Here is a 17,901-nt window from a genome sequence, read left to right as displayed (position 1 = left end):
TATGGTGAATTTTTGACAAAAATATTTGTTTACGTCCGCGCGTTACGAATTCATGCATTATTTTGTGATAATATTTTCTCTGTGTTGCTTTTATCGTTTTACAATGTGTTATATACCAAAATGATTACAATTTCGTGTACATTACAACGAAAAAAAAAGTAACTTGTTACCTTTAACCGTTTTGTGCACAGCACAATTTGAATACAATTATATATGAAATTTCGTTTTTGCGCTATCATATATCGCATTATTTATATATGATAATGATAATTTTTTTCATTTCTGATGGTTGCATACTAAACTGCAGGCAATGACAAAAAAAGGAGCCAAAAATGAACTCTTAATCTTGAAAACTAAGCGCGCTGTGATTTAAAAAAAAAAAAAAAAAAAAAATTCCGCTTCCGCGCTCACTCTGAAACACCTCCGGCACACGGGAGACAAATTATTAGTACTGTAGGATCAATTGCTTATAAACTATCTAAATATGTCACTAAACTGTTATCCCCGCTACTAGGAACTGTATCTAATTCACACATCCGGAATTCTCTTGATCTTGTGGAAAAATTAAATAACATTGTACTAAACCCTAGCGATTTTTTTGTCAGTTTTGATGTATGTTCTTTGTTTACAAAAGTCTCTATTGACTCTGTGCTAGAATATTTAAGTAATGAACTTGTACTGCATGAATTGCCTATGTCCGTTAGTCACATAATTTCCTAATTAAGTTATGTATTTGTGATTGCAGATTTATTTTTAATGGAGAATATTACCAACAAATATTTGGTATGGCCATGGGTAACCCTTTATCACCTCTCCTTTCAAACTTATATATGGAATTTTTTGAAAGACGACACCTCCCGAATATCACACTTATCCCCTTAAAATTGTAACCAGATATGGGGGGGGTCGATGATATCTTAGTAGTCTTACCTGGTGGTATCGATGTAAATGATTTACTGTCTAAATTGAATAATTTAGTGCCATCCATAAAATTCACTGTTGAAATTGAAAATAACAATGTCATCCCTTTCCTAGATGTATTAATACATAGAGAATCTTTCCAATGCAAATTCAGTATTTATAGAAAACCCACAAATAATTTAACATATGTACATTTTTATTCTGGCCACCATCTTAATATTAAAATTTCAATTTTTTCTTCTATGTTCCTACACGCTTTGCGTATCATGAGTCCACAATACCTGGACCAAGAAATAGAATACATAAAAAAGATAGGAAACGATCTCTGCTACCCACCTCATTTAATTGATTTATGTTATCAAAAAGCTCATAAAAAGTTTTATAATGTTGCTATTAATGAAAAAGAAATCCCTAAAAATGGACTTAGCTTACCTAATTTTTGTGGATTTGAAACCATAAAATCAATATTTAAATCATTTAATTAATGTAGTGTTCTCTTATAACAATACCATTAAAGATATGCTAATTAAGAATAGTCCCGTAACAAATAACAACAACACTTACGAAATTCCTTGTAAGGATTGCCCATCGTTTTACGTTGGTCAGTCTAGTAAAAATTTATGTGTTCGGGTTAAGCAGCATATGTATTCAGTTAGAACAGCCCAGACTTCAAATGCACTGTTTATCCATCTGAGTGAAAAATCTCATTGTATTAATTGGGGTGATACCTCGGTAATTGCTAGATCTAATGATTGTTTCAAGAAATTTACTGGAATCAGCAATTATACAAATCACTAATAAAAACAACCTAAATAAATTAGTCCCACATGTATATAGTTATTAATTCTCTCTCTCTCTCTCTCTCTCTCTCTCTCTCTCTCTCTCTCTGGTTCGATATTTTCTCTCCCTCTTTCTCTTGCTCGATATATATATATATATATATATATATATATATATATATATATATATATATATATATATATATATATATTTATATTTTCTTTCGTCTTTTCATTAATAATAATTTTTGTTGGGAAAATTTGTGTAAAAATTGATGATATTAAATTGTATATGCTCCCGTGTTGTTTTCAGAATGTACTGTTTTTCTGGAAGAATCACTTGTTTACCGCGGGTATCCTTGAAGGTGTGGCTAGCCTATGACTCCTCCTCCTCTCTGTAGGGTGAAAAATTGCCCTTATGGCTAATTTGTAGTGTCAGTTTGTATATTAAGCCTTCTTTTGACTCAGGGTGGTGATTCTTTGTAAAATCAGTATGCCTCAGTAAAGGGTCCGAATAGGACCGAAAAGTACTCGGCACAAACATCGTTTTTTGTTTTTTCATTTTTTTCCCTTCGTGGCTAAAAAACCTTTTTTTATTTTTTTATATGTATGTGTTATATATATGTGATATATATATATATATATATATATATATATATATATATATACGTACATACATACACACACACACACAGAGGCAGTCCCTGGGCTATGACGGGCGTTCCGTTCTTGAGCCGCGTCTTAAGCGAAAAATCGTCGTAAGCCGGACATCGTTAAAAATCCTAAGAAACTTACTTTTAATGCTTTGGGTGCATTCAAAAACTATGTAAACTGCATTCTTATTGCATTTTTCATAAAAAAAATTTAAATATTGTTATTATTTTGCATTTTTGGTGTCATATTTCATCTGCCAGATCAGCGTTTGTAGGCGTCATAACTCTGGAGCATGCGTCGTAACCCTGGAACATGCGTCGTAACCTTGGAACGTCGTAAGCCGAGACCGTCGTAACCCGGGTACTGCCTGTGGTATATATATATATATATTATATATATATATATATATATATATATATATAGAGAGAGAGAGAGAGAGAGAGAGAGAGAGAGAGAGAGAGAGATACACACACACGAACACGGTGGTCCCCCTTGTATTTGCAGGGGATGCGTACCAGACTCACCTGCAAATAGTTGGAACCCATATAAAAATGCTTAAAACCTCCTATTTTATTAGTTAAATCTCAAAAAAAAAAAATAATAATAATAATAAATAAAAATTTGTATACTTGGTTTTTTAAAAATTTTATCACAAAAAGTGCATTTCATGATGAAATTGATAAAAAAAAAAAAGAATTTGTGGATATTTCTCTGAAAAATTTTGCGAATAGGCGAATTTTCCTTGAATAATTGGGGGAAATGTTCAGAGAGAAATCCGTGAATACCTTGGGTCCACTGTGAATGTATGTGTGTGTGTGTGTGTGTGTGTATGTATATATTATATATATATATATATATATATATATATATATATATATATATATATAACAACTTTTTAAAAGATCCATGGAAAAGATGCATATCCATTATGTTTGTATTTTATCAACAATACTAATATATGGTTATTACATACTCAAATTTTATATCTCATGTAAGATGCGACCCCCTTAAAAATCAGCTCCAAAATTAGGGCTTCAAAAGTCGACATGATACACGAGTATATACGGTAACTCCTTTCATTCGCTACTTGATAAGGGTGTTAGTTAATCCACTGAAATATAGTACCCTAGCTTTAAACCAGTATTTTAATGGGCCTTTTATAGTTTTAATATATATATATATATATATATATATATCTATATATATCATATATATATAGATATATATATCTATATACTGTATATATATCTCAAGTATAAAAGGCCCATTAAAACGCTAGTTTAAAGCTAGGGACTATATTTCAGTGGATTAGCTAATACCCTTATCAAGTAGTGAATGAAAGGAGTTACCGTATATACTCGCGTATCGTGCGACTTTTGAAGCCCTAATTTTGGAGCTGATTTTAAGGGGGTCGCATCTTACATGAGATATAAAATTCGAGTATGTAATAATCATATATTAGTATCGTATGATAAAATACAAACAATGGATATGCATCTTTTCCATGGATCTCTTAAAAAGCTATGTATTACTTCACTGCATCCGATAATATTATACGTATTTTTATATTACTATTTGTTTGTAATTTAAAATACAAACAGCAATCATGTTTTGGTTTGAAAATCAGTTGAGGGCAATTGCGAGTGTGTTTGTTTTGCTGTGTTGAACTCAAATCAGAGTGACTTTCTTGCTTCTAGTTAGCGCAAATGATTCTCAAGATACTTTATTTATATGAGAGGTTATTTTAAGTTATGCAAAGTGTTTTCAAGTGGAAATATCACTTGAAAATGTATCGTTTATGAATGAAATTTAGTTATTTTTCGTTAGTAGATGGCGCTGAGGGCATGTTTATTGCGTAAACAAAAATCAACAGATTCCCTTCAATATTTTCACTTTATCTCATCAGAAAACTACGAGCTTTACGTATTTATCTTTTATTGGAGTGAAAACAGTAATATGTGTTCTTTTCATGCCCAATAGTTTTGATTAAAACACATTGCTCTCATTTTGTTTACGGTCGAGTTTGAAGGCACTATATACCGAAGTTTGCAAGTTTCATCCATATACGTAGTACTATTATCCTGCATTGGCAACAAAGATATAACTCCAGTAAACTTACTAAATCAAACATAACTGTAGTTAAAATTGAGAGAAAATCATTTTAAATCAAAACTTCAGGTCTTGAAAGAACTCATTTTACTATTGTTTTCAAGCCAATAAAAGATAAGTAACGTAATGGTAAAGGTTCCTACTACGATGAAATAAAGTGAAAATAGCGAACGGAATCACGTAATATTTTTACACAATAAACATGCCCACAACGCAATCTGTTAACGAAAAAAAATACTTTAGTTCACAAGACATATTTAATTCATATTTCAACTTGAAAACGTAGTAATATGACAAATTACCTTGTCTTATATAAGCAAAGTATCTTGCTATTTTATGCTAGAAGAAAGGCAATCTGCTCCAAATTGAGTTAAATACGGAGAAATAAACTCGTATTTGCCATCAGCTGATTTCTAATCCAAAACACTGACCGCTTTGATAGTATTTTATGATATAATGATATGAGAATACATACAATATTACTGGATACTGTATTGTATAAATTTTTAAAAGAATCATACAAAAGATGCATAGTCATTGTGTTTTTATTTCGTAAATATACTAGCCGTCAGCAGCCTGACATTGCTCAATTATTATAGGCTATCACAGCTCTTAATGAGTTATAGTATAGGCATATATTCTACATAGATATAGTACTCATGCTTACCTAATTCATGAATGAAACTAAAACGACTGCTTAACGCTTAAAATTGCTCTGTGAATTTGTTGCAACATTTACCATTGTACAGCCTTAAGGGACCTACAAGATCATAATGTCAAGCCACATGTGGTGAATAGCTGAAATGAAATTACCTGCTGAACAACACGTTAAAATCAACCTACAATTATAACACTGACTTCACAGCCATGCAATATTGATTGCGCACCAATATTGTCATCAGTTATGCCTTGTGATGGCATATATATGTGAGAATTCTGAGTTATATTTGATGTAATGGCTTATCAGCTTTATACCTATTTGCCTTCGTTTCTTGAGAAAGCCGATAGGAATTCGTTTTGATAAGTTATGTAGTTTTGTATAATAGTATGACTGCATGATAAGTCTTATTTTTTTCTGTCACTGGGACTAAATCTGAGAAGCATAGACAGAAGATATAATTGCATTAGATTAGACTAGTTGCTTTGATGAAGAAAAAAAAAGACTTAAAAGAATAACCAAGTGATGTGCTACATCCTGAATTTTGTATCAACCCCATAATCAATAGGAGTGTGATGTTATATGTATAAGTTCAGGGGGATTATGGTTGAAGGATAACTTGGTATTGGAAATCACTTGATTTCTGTGGCTAAGAAATCCATGTCAGTGACTCCTTGATATGTTTGATAACAGTTGATTATTTTTTATGGGAACCATTGGATAAATAATGAGGAATAAATTCCTTTGTTTAATAGGTATTATTTGGGCTTTTGTATCCTTTTTCCAACATAAAAAGAGTAATTTGTGAGCAAGATATAGGTAATTTGTTTCTAACATTAAGTTTTGTCTACCAGGGGTCATGGGGACTCTTGAAGTTCAGACTACAATTTATGGTTACCTGGCAATTTGACTGCAGGAGAAGGTCAAGAAATCATTGTCTATGATGATATCTCCAAACGAGATCAGAGAGTAATACATCTCGTACTTCTGAATAGTATTTAACGCAAGTCAGTAGAACTTTACAAAGAAGGCTATCTATTTTGATGTGTAACTCTACTAAAACTCTAAATTGATTTGTCTTTAATCAAAGATGCCATAAATAAAAATCCAATTTGAATTACCCTTTTATTTTCAAAAGTAAAAAAATATCACAAGTCTAACTAATGAAGAAAAATGCAGCATGCTGCTTGACAATAGACTAGAGAGCAAACAAGAAAACATTGGTGAAAATGTATTTTCTGGTTTAGACTGGGTTATTGATGAGTCCTTCACCTTTTGATTCAAGTTCCTCCAGATGGTAGGGAAAACAAAACCTCCGTACTTTCTGATCAAAAATTTCAACGTAGAGATAGAGGAAGCTCTACGGATCTGTATTTGTTATTTCTGCAATTCTGCTATGCCAAGCCATTTATATAATCTCTCCCAAGACATTCAACTCATAATTATGAAAACCAAAACATTTGGATTGGCAAACCATGTAGAATCAGCTAGATATTAGTGAGGGGATAAAAGATGGACGTAAAAGTGATTAATTGATGAATACAAAGTAAGAGAAGGAGACAAAATAGATATTGCAGAGGTTCAAGACAGTGAAAGAAAGTGGCTGTTGCAGTCTCTGCCAACTACGAATGCATTATAACAGTCAGGGAAGGCAGTATAAATCAGGTCATGTAATGAAATAGGTAAAGGGCTTGTAATATACTCTCTCACCCTGTTGATAGTTGCCAACATTCGAATAACTGAATTTTGCCGTGGAAGTCAGCAGAAAACTAAGCATATTTGTTCATGAGACTTGTAGTTCTAAAACAGATGGATTTATCTGCTTAATGTTACTGGGCAGGTTAATGGGGATCTAATCATGGTAGAAGTATAACATGGTATGACAGATCTATAGAATTTAGGCTTATTAGGCCTGGTGCTGGGACAATATGCAGTCATCTACCCAAAAATGAATTTCCATCATGGGGAAATGATTTCGCTGACCCATTGACTCGGATCTACCACACAAGGGGGGAACAAAACATTTTAGCCCACTGAGTGGCTTTTATTAATAATATTGGCCTTCTCTTGATTACAGTTTAAAAAAAAAATCAAAGACTGCAACTCCTCCAGTTGTCCAAGAATGATATTGGTAGAAACATTTGATATGTATTGGAAAACTAATTCTTTTGTTATTGTAAGCTTTTATCTGGGCTAAGTTATTAATATATTATTTTTGTACATGAACTTTCCTGTCAGACATATACTTAGCTTACGTCTCTGACGTCACGACAGAATTCAAAACTCGCGGCTAACGCGACAGGTAGGTCAGGTGATCTACCTTACCCGCCGCTGGGAAGCGGGTGTAAGAACCAACATACCTTTCTTGCCAGATTTTTTCTGTCGTCGGTGTCGACCACACCTGTTGTCGGTACCTCTTGACAGTTGGATTCTTTTCTCGTTTTCGCTCTGGATTGTTTCTACGGACTTTTGGTGAAGTACCCGATCTTTTGGCCTGGCATTCGCGATTTGTGGACAGTTATTGGACTTTTCTTTGGATTTTTCTTGGATTCATGATGTCTGATGTTGATACTAAGAAAACTGCTATGTTTAGAGTTTGTTGTATGACTGAGTGTAAGGTGAGGCTACCGAAAGCTGCGGTAGACCCTCACACGGTATGTTTGAAGTGTAGAGGGAATGAATGCACCTTTAATAATCCTTGTAATGAATGTGAAAAGCTGAATGAGGATGAATGGAAGTCTTTGTCTTCCTCTTGAGGAAGCTTGAAAAGGATAAAGTTAGGAAAGCTTCTTCTAGGAGCAGTAGTAGATCTCGTATTAGCGAGTTGGATATAGATAATCCTATTTTAGAAGTAGCTCCTTTGTCAGTTTCAGCTCCTGCTCCCTGCACCGAAGCCGAAGATGCGCCTTCAGAAGTGGCCTCCATGAAAGCCACCATTCGCAGTATGGAGAGGAAAATCAAAAACAATTAAGGTAAGAGTGATTCCAATAGTGATTTGTGCAGTGAACCCAGTGCAGTGGAGGGTGCGTCTGATCGGCTCCCTAATGCTTCCAGGCCTAGACCTCTTCCAGACTCCCAGTCCCAGTGAGGAGGAAAGTCGAAAGCCGCAGGAAGGTTAGGGAGCATCCCCAACGGTCAGGCGTCCCCTCGGTAGCTCCTGTTGATCGTTCCCAGGCTACCTTGGATCGCTCCAAGAGAGAAATATTGCGCCAATGCTTCTCGTCTTCGCCTTCGCCTTCTCCTAAACGAGGATGGAGCTCTTCGGAAGCCTCGCTGCCCTTTTCGAACGTAGAGCCTGGAACGCTCCCTGCGCCCGCCCTTCCAGCCCTGAAGTTTTTTCGGAAGAGCCTGAGGTGGAAGCGAAGAAGCGTAAGAGATCTCAGGAGTATCGTTCCCCGAGCGGAGATCGAGCCTCGTCACCTGTTCACGAGTTTGTGAATTCTCCTGCAAGGGTGTTGGCTAACCTTCAGGCGCAGATTTCGGCTCTGGCTGGCTCTCTCTGCGTGTCTTCTCGTCGTAGGAAGGACGTCTCGCTTCCTGTAAAGAAGTCCAGGCTCCCCTCTCCTGACTCTCGCTATTCGACGGAAGCGGCGCGCTCACCTGTGCGTTCGGATTCTCGCAGGAGACTTTCTGCTTCGGACAAGATCACATCTGCGTCCAAGCGCCTTTCGCCTGACAGACAGGTTTCTCCTTCGGACAAGGAGCAAACTGCGCGTAGGAGATCTTCACCCTACAGACGCTCTTCTCTCGAGACAGGGGGAATCGCTCCCCTTGACAGGCGCCAAGAGCCTAGTAGGCTCTACTCGCCTCGTAGCCGCTCCTCGTCTCGCCTCCACTCTCCGGTTGACAAGCGCCCTAAATCAGACAGGCGCCCTTCGCTGGACAGGCGTCAAGAGCTTGTTAGGCGCGTTTCTCCTGGCAGGTGCTCTTCTCCTGACTTTCACTCTCCTCGAGTCAGGCGCCGAGAGCCTAACAGGCGCTTCCCCCTTGTAGGCGCTCACCTAGTAGGCGCTCGTCGCCAGAGATCCTCTCGCCTCGGTTCAGGAGCCAAGAGCCTGGTAGGCGCTTCTTGTATGGCAGGCGCTGTTCGCCTGGTAGCCGCTCTCCTTTGGATAGGCGCCAAGAGCCTGATAGAAGTTCTTCTTCAAACAGGCGCTCTGCGCCTGACAGCCGACTTACTCCTGTTAGGCTCCAAGAATCTGGGAAACGCACTCCTCCAGACAAGAAGGATGTTGCAAGTAGACACTTTTCTGAAGCATTGTCTCCAAGACGTATACGTCTTACTTCCTCTAGAGACTCTTTTAAGAATAGTCGCGCCTCTAAGGATCATGAGGGCTCTTCAGCTCAGGAAGAACAGGACCCCTCAGAAGAAGAAGGACCAAAAGACTCCTCTGTTTCCTCCTATAAGAGGCTGACAGAGTTACTCCTGCAAGAGTTTGGAGATATCCTTTCTCCTGTGGCTCCTCCTTCTCCTCTTTCGTTATTCTCCACTTCGAAGACGTCGAAGGTTTCGTCTTGTGTAAGGATGAAACCTACTGTTTCCATGAAGAAGGCGCTCAGAGGTTTTGGGGAATGGCTCCTTTCTAAGGAAGAGAAAGGGAAGACGGTTTTTTCTTTCCCTCCGTCTAAACTGACTGGCAGATTGGGATTCTGGTACGAATCGGGAGAACCTTTAGGCCTCGCTCTCCCTTCGTCGGCGGACTCGGACTTCTCTTCATTGGTGGATTCTGCTCGTCGTTCTGCCCTCTTGTCCGCCAAGACTACGTGGGGAATGAACGAACTTGACCACCTACTGAAGGGAATGTTCCGAGTCCTGGAAGTTTTCAACTTCCTTGATTGGTCTTTAGGTGTTCTGGCTATAAGACCCAGACCCCAGATTCTCTGTCTCCTGAAGATCTTAACTGCGTCCTCACTTGCATGGATAAAGCAGTGAGAGACGGATCGAGTGAAGTCTCCTCACTGTTTGGAGCTGGAGTTATTAAGAAACGGTCTGTCTACTGTTCGTTTCTCACGAAGGCAGACCGGTGTTGGATGTAAGCGCCCTGAACGTCTTTGTGGAAAAGAGGAAGTTCGCCATGGAGACAACTTCCTCAGTGTTAGCGGCTCTTCGTCCAGGGGACTGGATGGTGTCTCTAGACCTTCAGGACGCTTACTTTCATGTGCCGATCCATCCTTCTTCACGGAAGTATCTACGATTCATGATGGGAGGAAACATCTTCCAATTCAAGGCCTTGTGCTTCGGCCTATAGACTGCACCCCCCCCAAGTTTCACGGGTTAATGAAAAACGTGGCGCAGTGGCTACATTTGGAGGGAGTGAGGGTGTCGCTTTATCTCAACGACTGGCTAATCAGAGCAGAGTCTCAAGAAAGATGTCTGGAGGACCTTCAAAAGACCCTTACATTGGCAAGTTCTCTGGGACTTCTGGTGAACTTCCAGAAGTCTCATTAATCCCCAGTCAAGAGCGGATCTATCAGGGGATTCGGATAGCTTCTCTGGCTTTTCGGGCTTTTTTCCGTCGCCAGAGAGGATAGCTCGTTGCTACGAGAAAATAACGACCTTCCTAGAGAAAGATGCATGCACAGCGAGGGAGTGGATGAGTCTGCTGGGGACACTCTCCTCGGAGCAATTCGTTTCTCTAGGAAGGTTGCATCTCAGGCCTCTACAGTTCTTCCTATACCAGAACTGGAGGCGTCTCTCCCTAGATCTGGAGTTCTCCTTCAAGATCTCAAGGGGAATCAAGAGAGACCTTCGGTGGTGGAACAACCCACTTCGTTTTGTGGAAGGAATGTCCCTTTACATGCCGAACCCCAGCCATGTGTTGTTTTCCGACGCATCGGAACCAGGTTGGGGAGCGACGCTCAGGACAAGAGAAGTGTCAGGCACCTGGAAGGGGGATCAGGTGTCCTGGCACATCAACAAGAAAGAGTTGATGGCAGTCTGGATGGCATTGAAAGCCTTCGAGCCCCACGTCCGAAATGCAGTAGTGCAGGTCAATTCGGACAACACAACAGCCTTGGCGTACATCAAAAAACAGGGGGGGACACACTCCTTCTCCCTGTACGAAACAGCAAGGGATCTTCTGCTGTGGTCTCAAACAAGGAAGATCAGTCTTCTCACCAGATTCGTACAGGGAGAAAGGAACGTCAGGGCCGATCTCCTGAGCAGGAAGAATCAACTCCTGCCTTCCGAGTGGACCCTACACTCAGAGGTATGCCAAGACCTGTGGGGAAGATGGGGCAGACCTCACATCGATCTCTCTGCAACAGCAAAGAACGCAAGAATCAAACTTTACTGCTCCCCGATCTCAGACCCAGGAGCAGTATCAGTGGATGCGTTTCTCCTAGATTGGACAGGTCTAGACGTCTACGCCTTTCCCCCCTTCAAAGTACTGGGACAAAACCCTCAAGAAATTTGCTATCTCGGAGATGACAAGAATGACGCTAGTAGCTCCGTTCTGGCCCGCCCAAGATTGGTTCACAGAGGTACTGGGATGGTTGGTGGACTTTCCAAGAGCACTTCCACAAAGACAAGATTTGCTCAAACAACCCCACTTCGACAGGTATCACAGAAACCTCCCCGCTCTCAATCTGACTGGCTTTCGACTGTCAAAAGTCTTGTCAGAGCGAAGGGGTTTTCGACAAAAGCTGCTAAGGCTATCGCCTCAGCTAGAAGACCTTCGACCCTTAAAGTCTACCAGTCGAAGTGGGACGTCTTTCGCCGGTGGTGCAGGAACCAGAAGTTTTCCTCTTCCAGTACCTCTGTGACTCAGATAGCAGATTTCCTAGTTTTCCTCAGAGAAAAATGCGGTTTGGCAGTATCTACTATCAAAGGATACCGAAGCATGCTGGCTGCGGTGTTCAGACATAGGAATTTAGATCTTTCGAATAACAAAGATCTTCATGATCTATTAAGATCTTTTGAAACTTCCAAGAAAACTTCGAACGAAGTTCCAAGTTGGAATCTGGACGTGGTTCTTCGTTTCCTGAGGTCCGCTAGGTTTGAACCACCACATTTAGCCTCCTTCAAAGATCTCACGAGGAAAGCTCTCTTTCTCATGGCTTTAGCATCCGCTAAAAGGGTTAGTGAGATTCATGCCCTAGAAGGAAAGGTAGGTTTCAAAGGAGATTCCGTGGTTTGTTCCTTCCTTCGTTTTTAGCAAAAAATGAGAACCCCTCAAATCCTTGGCCAAGGAACTTTGAGGTTCGTGGTTTATCTGCCCTAGTAGGGGAAGAACCTGAAAGAACTCTTTGCCCTGTTAGGAGTTTAAAATACTACCTTCAGAAGAAGAAAACCCTTAAGGGCATTGAGGACAGACTATGGTGCTCTGTAAAGGACCCCAGCAGACCATTGTCGAAAAATGCGCTGTCTTTCTTCATTAGAAGTGTGGTGAAAGAAGCACATAGATCTTGTAATGAAGAACATTTCAAGCTCCTAAAAGTCAAGGCTCATGAAGTGAAAGCAATTGCCACTTCCTTGGCCTTTAAGAAGAATATGTCTCTTCAGAATCTGATGAAAACTACATTCTGGAGATGTAATTCAGTATTCGCCAACCGCTACTAAAAGAAGCAGTATTACGTATGACGAGTGCTTCGCGTTAGGCCCGTACGTATCGGCGGATTCGGTGCTGGGGCAGGGGAGGCTGAACATATCCTTAGTAGTTTTTTCCCTTGTTTTTGTTATTTGAGTTCATATGGTTGTATGAAAAATGATGCAGGTAGGCATCTTTTTTCGTTTCGTAATACTAATAACTTTAGTTTGGTTAGGTGATCGGATTTGGTTTGAAGCTCCCTGCGTTGGTAGTGGACAGGTTCTGTCATAGAAGAGGGCGAACCCCCATTGACATGATCCGACTTGGATTCTACTAAGTAAGCGGATATCAAGTCCCGTTAGTAGACCCAAAGAGTCCTTTTCAGCTGTAGGTCACGCCCTCCGCTGTAGCTCTTATGGCTATGCAGACTAATAGACAGTATCTATGAAGTCTTCAGCCTAAACAGGTAAGAACCAAGGTTATTTTTATCCTACAACAGGTGTTGTTTACCTTTTCTTTGTTATTTTCTGTCTTGTACCCTCCACCAAGGGTGTCAATCAGCTAAGTATATGTCTGACAGGAAAGTTCATGTACAAAAATGATATTGTTATTTTACAATAAAGTTTTGTACATACTTACCTGGCAGACATATACGATTGATGGCCCGCCCAGCCTCCCCTCAGGAGACAGGTATAAGAGAGAAAAAATCTGGCAAGAAAGGTATGTTGGTTCTTACACCCGCTTCCCAGCGGCGGGTAAGGTAGATCACCTGACCTACCTGTCGCGATAGCCGCGAGTTTTGAATTCTGTCGTGACGTCAGAGACGTAAGCTAAGTATATGTCTGCCAGGTAAGTATGTACAAAACTTTATTGTAAAATAACAATATCATTTTATTTTTTTTTTTCCATAAAAAGAAAAAAATGTCAAGAGTAGAAACTATCTTCTTCTTCTTCTTCTTCTTCTTCTTCTTCTTCTTCTTCTTCTTCTTCTTCTTCTTCTTCTTCTTCTTCTTTTTGCTACCCCGTTTTCAAAATAGTTTCTATTGTCGAATTCATAAAGGAAATTATCAGCAAAGGTGAGCTATCATGAAAAAGAAATTGAAAGATTTTGCAATGAAGGGGAAGCCTTGGTTATTACAGAATGTTATGTCTTACAAATAGGTTCCCAGATTGTAGAGATTTTTTTTTTTTTTTACACTTCAAGGTTAATAGCAGTTATATGGAAACTCTTATCATAGGTTATTTTATAGAAAACAGTATGAACTGATGGCTGATGGGTAACTCCTCTCTTCTTAGCTGGTGAAAAACCTGTGTAGGCTTTTACTAGCAACCCAGAGGTTAAGAATTAATTAGTGGACATCAGGAATTTACTGTTGGCCTTCTTCTCAGTCTCAAGGAGTGGTTTATGTGGGCTGTTCATAAAATACTGTAGGTAAAATTATTATGACCATTGCAAATTCAAGAGTTACTTCACTGTGGTGACACTTTTGGTCTGGAGAGTGTTGGAATCCAGTGGTCATCAGTTTTACAGATGCCAAATAATTGCTGCAGGGAATTGTTGCTTTTGATTTGGTATTTGCAACATTTTTGCTTAAGAGTGGCATTCTTGGCTACAAACCTTGCTATGTAATAAACTTCCTGTAAACTGTACATTGAAAGTAAGAGGAGGTGCATGTATTCAAACACCTTTAAGTTGGTAAGTCCAATGCATCTTTAAGGTAAAAGAAATGTTCTGCCTTTCTAATCTATCCATCCACTACAACATTGTTCTTCAACATCCTTCTTTATCTCCATTTGCTTTTCTTATAGATTTCAGTTATCTAAAAATCTCTTGATCCAAAATGTATCGAATAGGTTTTTCAATATTATAAAGGTTATTTTCGCTAACAAGCTTTTGAAACATCTTTGTTTTCATAATTTTCCAATCATAAAAAATTATTGCTAATCCAAATTTGAACCATATTAGGCTAATGTAAAAGTTTTTATTGTGTATGTTTATTTTCATTGTTAATTGATAGGAGTCAACTGTGAACCTTACAACTTATTGTTTAGGATTTCTTTTCAATATATTGTAATTTTTTTCAGAACTCAGTGATGATGAAGAGTCTACTACACCAGAGAAAAAAGGATTTACAATGGGAGGTACTCCTAATGTTGTTTTGAAAACACCAAAGGGAAATCGTGGTTTAAAATATGGTAAAACAGAGTGCCGATGTGGTGCTGCAAACTGTAGAAAATATTTCTTTTGATTTGTGTAATTGTAGAAAAATTTTCCTTTTTTTTTTTTGTACAAATTTTTTGTGTATACCGGTATTATATAGAAAATAAGATTGCTGAGGGTTGGTTTATAAAACCCATTTAAATTTGGTAGTGCTTAGTCATGCATAGATTATGGATAAAGAAACCACTGGCATTTTAGTGAACTCTGAATTTCTTCACTCAGGAGGTTTCAATATTATAATGGTAGAGATGCTACAGAATGAAATTTTAATGATTCTTTAGAATAATACTTGTAAGTATTAGTCTTGAAAATGTAACTACGAAGTGAAAAGATTTGTTTCAAGAAGAGGCACTAGCAATAAATTGTACGTATTTGTGTGTGTGTATGTATGTAAATATATATATATATATATATATATATATATATATATATATATATATATATATATATATATATATACATACATACATACATACATATAGACGGTCCCTGGTTATTGGTGGGGTGCTGATAAGTGAAAACCGCCATTAACCGAAACTCAGCGATTTATGGTGCTCATGGCGTCTCTTAGATATGCTATGGCGCCATAACACTATTATTGGCACCTTGTAGTGCTGATTACTAAAACTTGGCCAGTTGTTGCCCCATAAATCGCCCTTTTAATGGCACTAGACAACTGCCATAAGACCAGATTGTTATTAACCAAGTCCGCTGATAATGGGACTGCCTGCATATATATATATATATATATATATATATATATATATATTATATATATATAGATATAATATATATATAATTATTATATATAGATATATAATTTTTATAATATATATATATATTATATATGAAGGAATAGATCAATGAAGATAAGAGGAGGTCAAGCAGCTAATACAAGTCGAGCTAAGTAAGTACGACAGGCAGTCTCTGGTTATCAGAGATCTTATTTTATGGGCCTTGTCTAGTAATGAAAAGTGGCATTTTTTGGTGCCCAAATGTACTAATTTACAGTTATTGGCATCCATACATACCTATCAGAGATGCCATTAACTCGTTATGGCGTTGAAATGCCATTTTTGGTTATCGGGCTTGTCAAACCATCAGAACACACGCACACACACCTGTCAGTAACTGGGGACTGTCTGTATATACTATTTAGAAAAAGGATGGCTAAATGGAAAATTAAGGAAGGGTAAATAATTTTAAAAAGTAGCAGATTATAACAAAAATATTAATAACATAATTAACTGGAATGAAATCTTATAAGCATCAAAACATGTACTTCTGGACTTTGAACCAAGACGTAGTTTAAAAATGTTTAATTTGTACACAGCCATCTGTGGTTTATAAGTTTTTGAATAAAATTATTTGAGATACAAGGTGAAAAAAGTACAAGTTAAGACAATGATAGATGGCACAAATGTACAAGAGGTGCTTATTATGTACAGTTCTTATACCATCCATCATTATGCCTATTTTTATTGCCAGAAGGGTAAAAGCAGGTAACAGTCCCAATTTGTTAATAGTACCTGTAATGATAAAATGATAATTAAGTAAATATCTTAACATATACAATATATGTACAATTATAATGAAGAAAATTACAATTTTCTTAAATGTATCCATTGTTAAATACCTCATATATCCACTACTGTACTATACTATAAGCATCATGATAAAAATTTATAAAAATTCTTTTTTTTTTTTGTCTTACATGTACTATGTTTATATTTTATGTAAATTATTTTTTATGACTATGTATCATGACCAGTATTATAATTATATATGATGTATAGCCTGTATCCTGAAACTTACAACATAGTAGTGGATATGATAGTGGTGGTTAATTTTGTATATTTATAATAAAATAAATTTTTATTATATTTATTATAAATGTACATTTATATTACACATAAAAATTTATTTATATAATTTTTTTTTTCAATTTAGGACTGCTACCTGCATTTACCCTATGGGTAATATCATAAGACACAATGACTGATTGTACAAGAATTTGTATACACGTACATCCACCTCTCATATGTTTGTGTTCTCATTATCTTTACTTATAGTACTTCTTTCTGTCTGTGATGGTTGTGTACACTTGATGAAAATATATTTTGTAGATTGGTGTCTTCCGACCTAGGCAACAGGTAAACATGACTGGGAGGCATCTCTGCTTCAACTTGTAATCTATTTTTGTAGAAACAGTTTTACATGATTTTTTATTTTTTCATTGTAACAGTTCTTTGTGCATAAAGTAGTAACCACTTTCCAGGAGATTAATCTAGATTGTTTAGTTTTCTTAATTAAAGTAGTAATCACTTTCTAGGAGATTAATGTAGATTGTTTAGTTTTCTTAATTATCTCCATAAAACTATAGATTTCCACCTAAATATGTATCTGGGTGTTGGAAACTGAGTCTGACTTGCCTGTCTGAGGGAGGTATTGCTAAATTTTCTAAGTTCCAAAATTTGGACTTTGATCTGTTCGATGTTTGTAGCGATGCTATCATGACACTTCACACTTATTCACCACTCTGCCTCTCTCCCTCCATCGACTCACTTATGTGTCTGTCTTGTCTGCTTCTGTGCTACCCTTAAAAGGTTCTGTCTGTGTGTGCAAACCGTGACTTCATGGTTTGGGTTTATTGCCATATCTACCTACTTTTTACACTTTTTTCACGTTTTTCACTTCCATTCATCTGTTTTACTACTTTTTATATGCTGAAGAATACTTAGTGTATCATTCAATTAGTCACGTATGCACTACATGGTTGGCACCAGGGTGTTGCCCAACTAGGTGCCCATATGTTTTTCAGTGACAATCAAAAGATAGATGATCAAAGCTTCTTTCATTAGGTGACTGTTGTTCTCCAATAATGGATTTAATAAAGACACTGACTTTGCATTGTTGTTGCACTGCTAAAACCATTTCTTAAGCCTTGGTTATTAGACATTGCAGACTTGAAAATGTTTGTCTCTGTCACATATATTTTATACTATGACCTGGTCCAAAGTCCAGGTGTAC

General features: G+C 37.6%; 1 protein-coding gene across 1 annotated transcript in view; it reads left to right on the top strand.

The window, feature by feature from the left end:
- LOC135202565 (histone-lysine N-methyltransferase SUV39H2-like) overlaps positions 1 to 15,259 on the top strand; it is a 294,666-nt gene extending 279,407 nt beyond the window's left edge. The window contains exon 12 of the mRNA XM_064232058.1: positions 14,736 to 15,259. Coding sequence (XP_064088128.1) covers positions 14,736 to 14,899 — 164 coding nt within the window. The 3' untranslated portion in view covers positions 14,900 to 15,259. The remainder of the gene's footprint in view (positions 1 to 14,735) is intronic.
- The last annotated feature ends 2,642 nt before the right edge of the window (positions 15,260 to 17,901 follow it).

This window comes from Macrobrachium nipponense, chromosome 30, assembly GCF_015104395.2.
Source record: "Macrobrachium nipponense isolate FS-2020 chromosome 30, ASM1510439v2, whole genome shotgun sequence".
Lineage (NCBI taxonomy): Eukaryota > Metazoa > Arthropoda > Malacostraca > Decapoda > Palaemonidae > Macrobrachium > Macrobrachium nipponense.
This window is presented reverse-complemented; position numbering and strand designations above follow the sequence as displayed.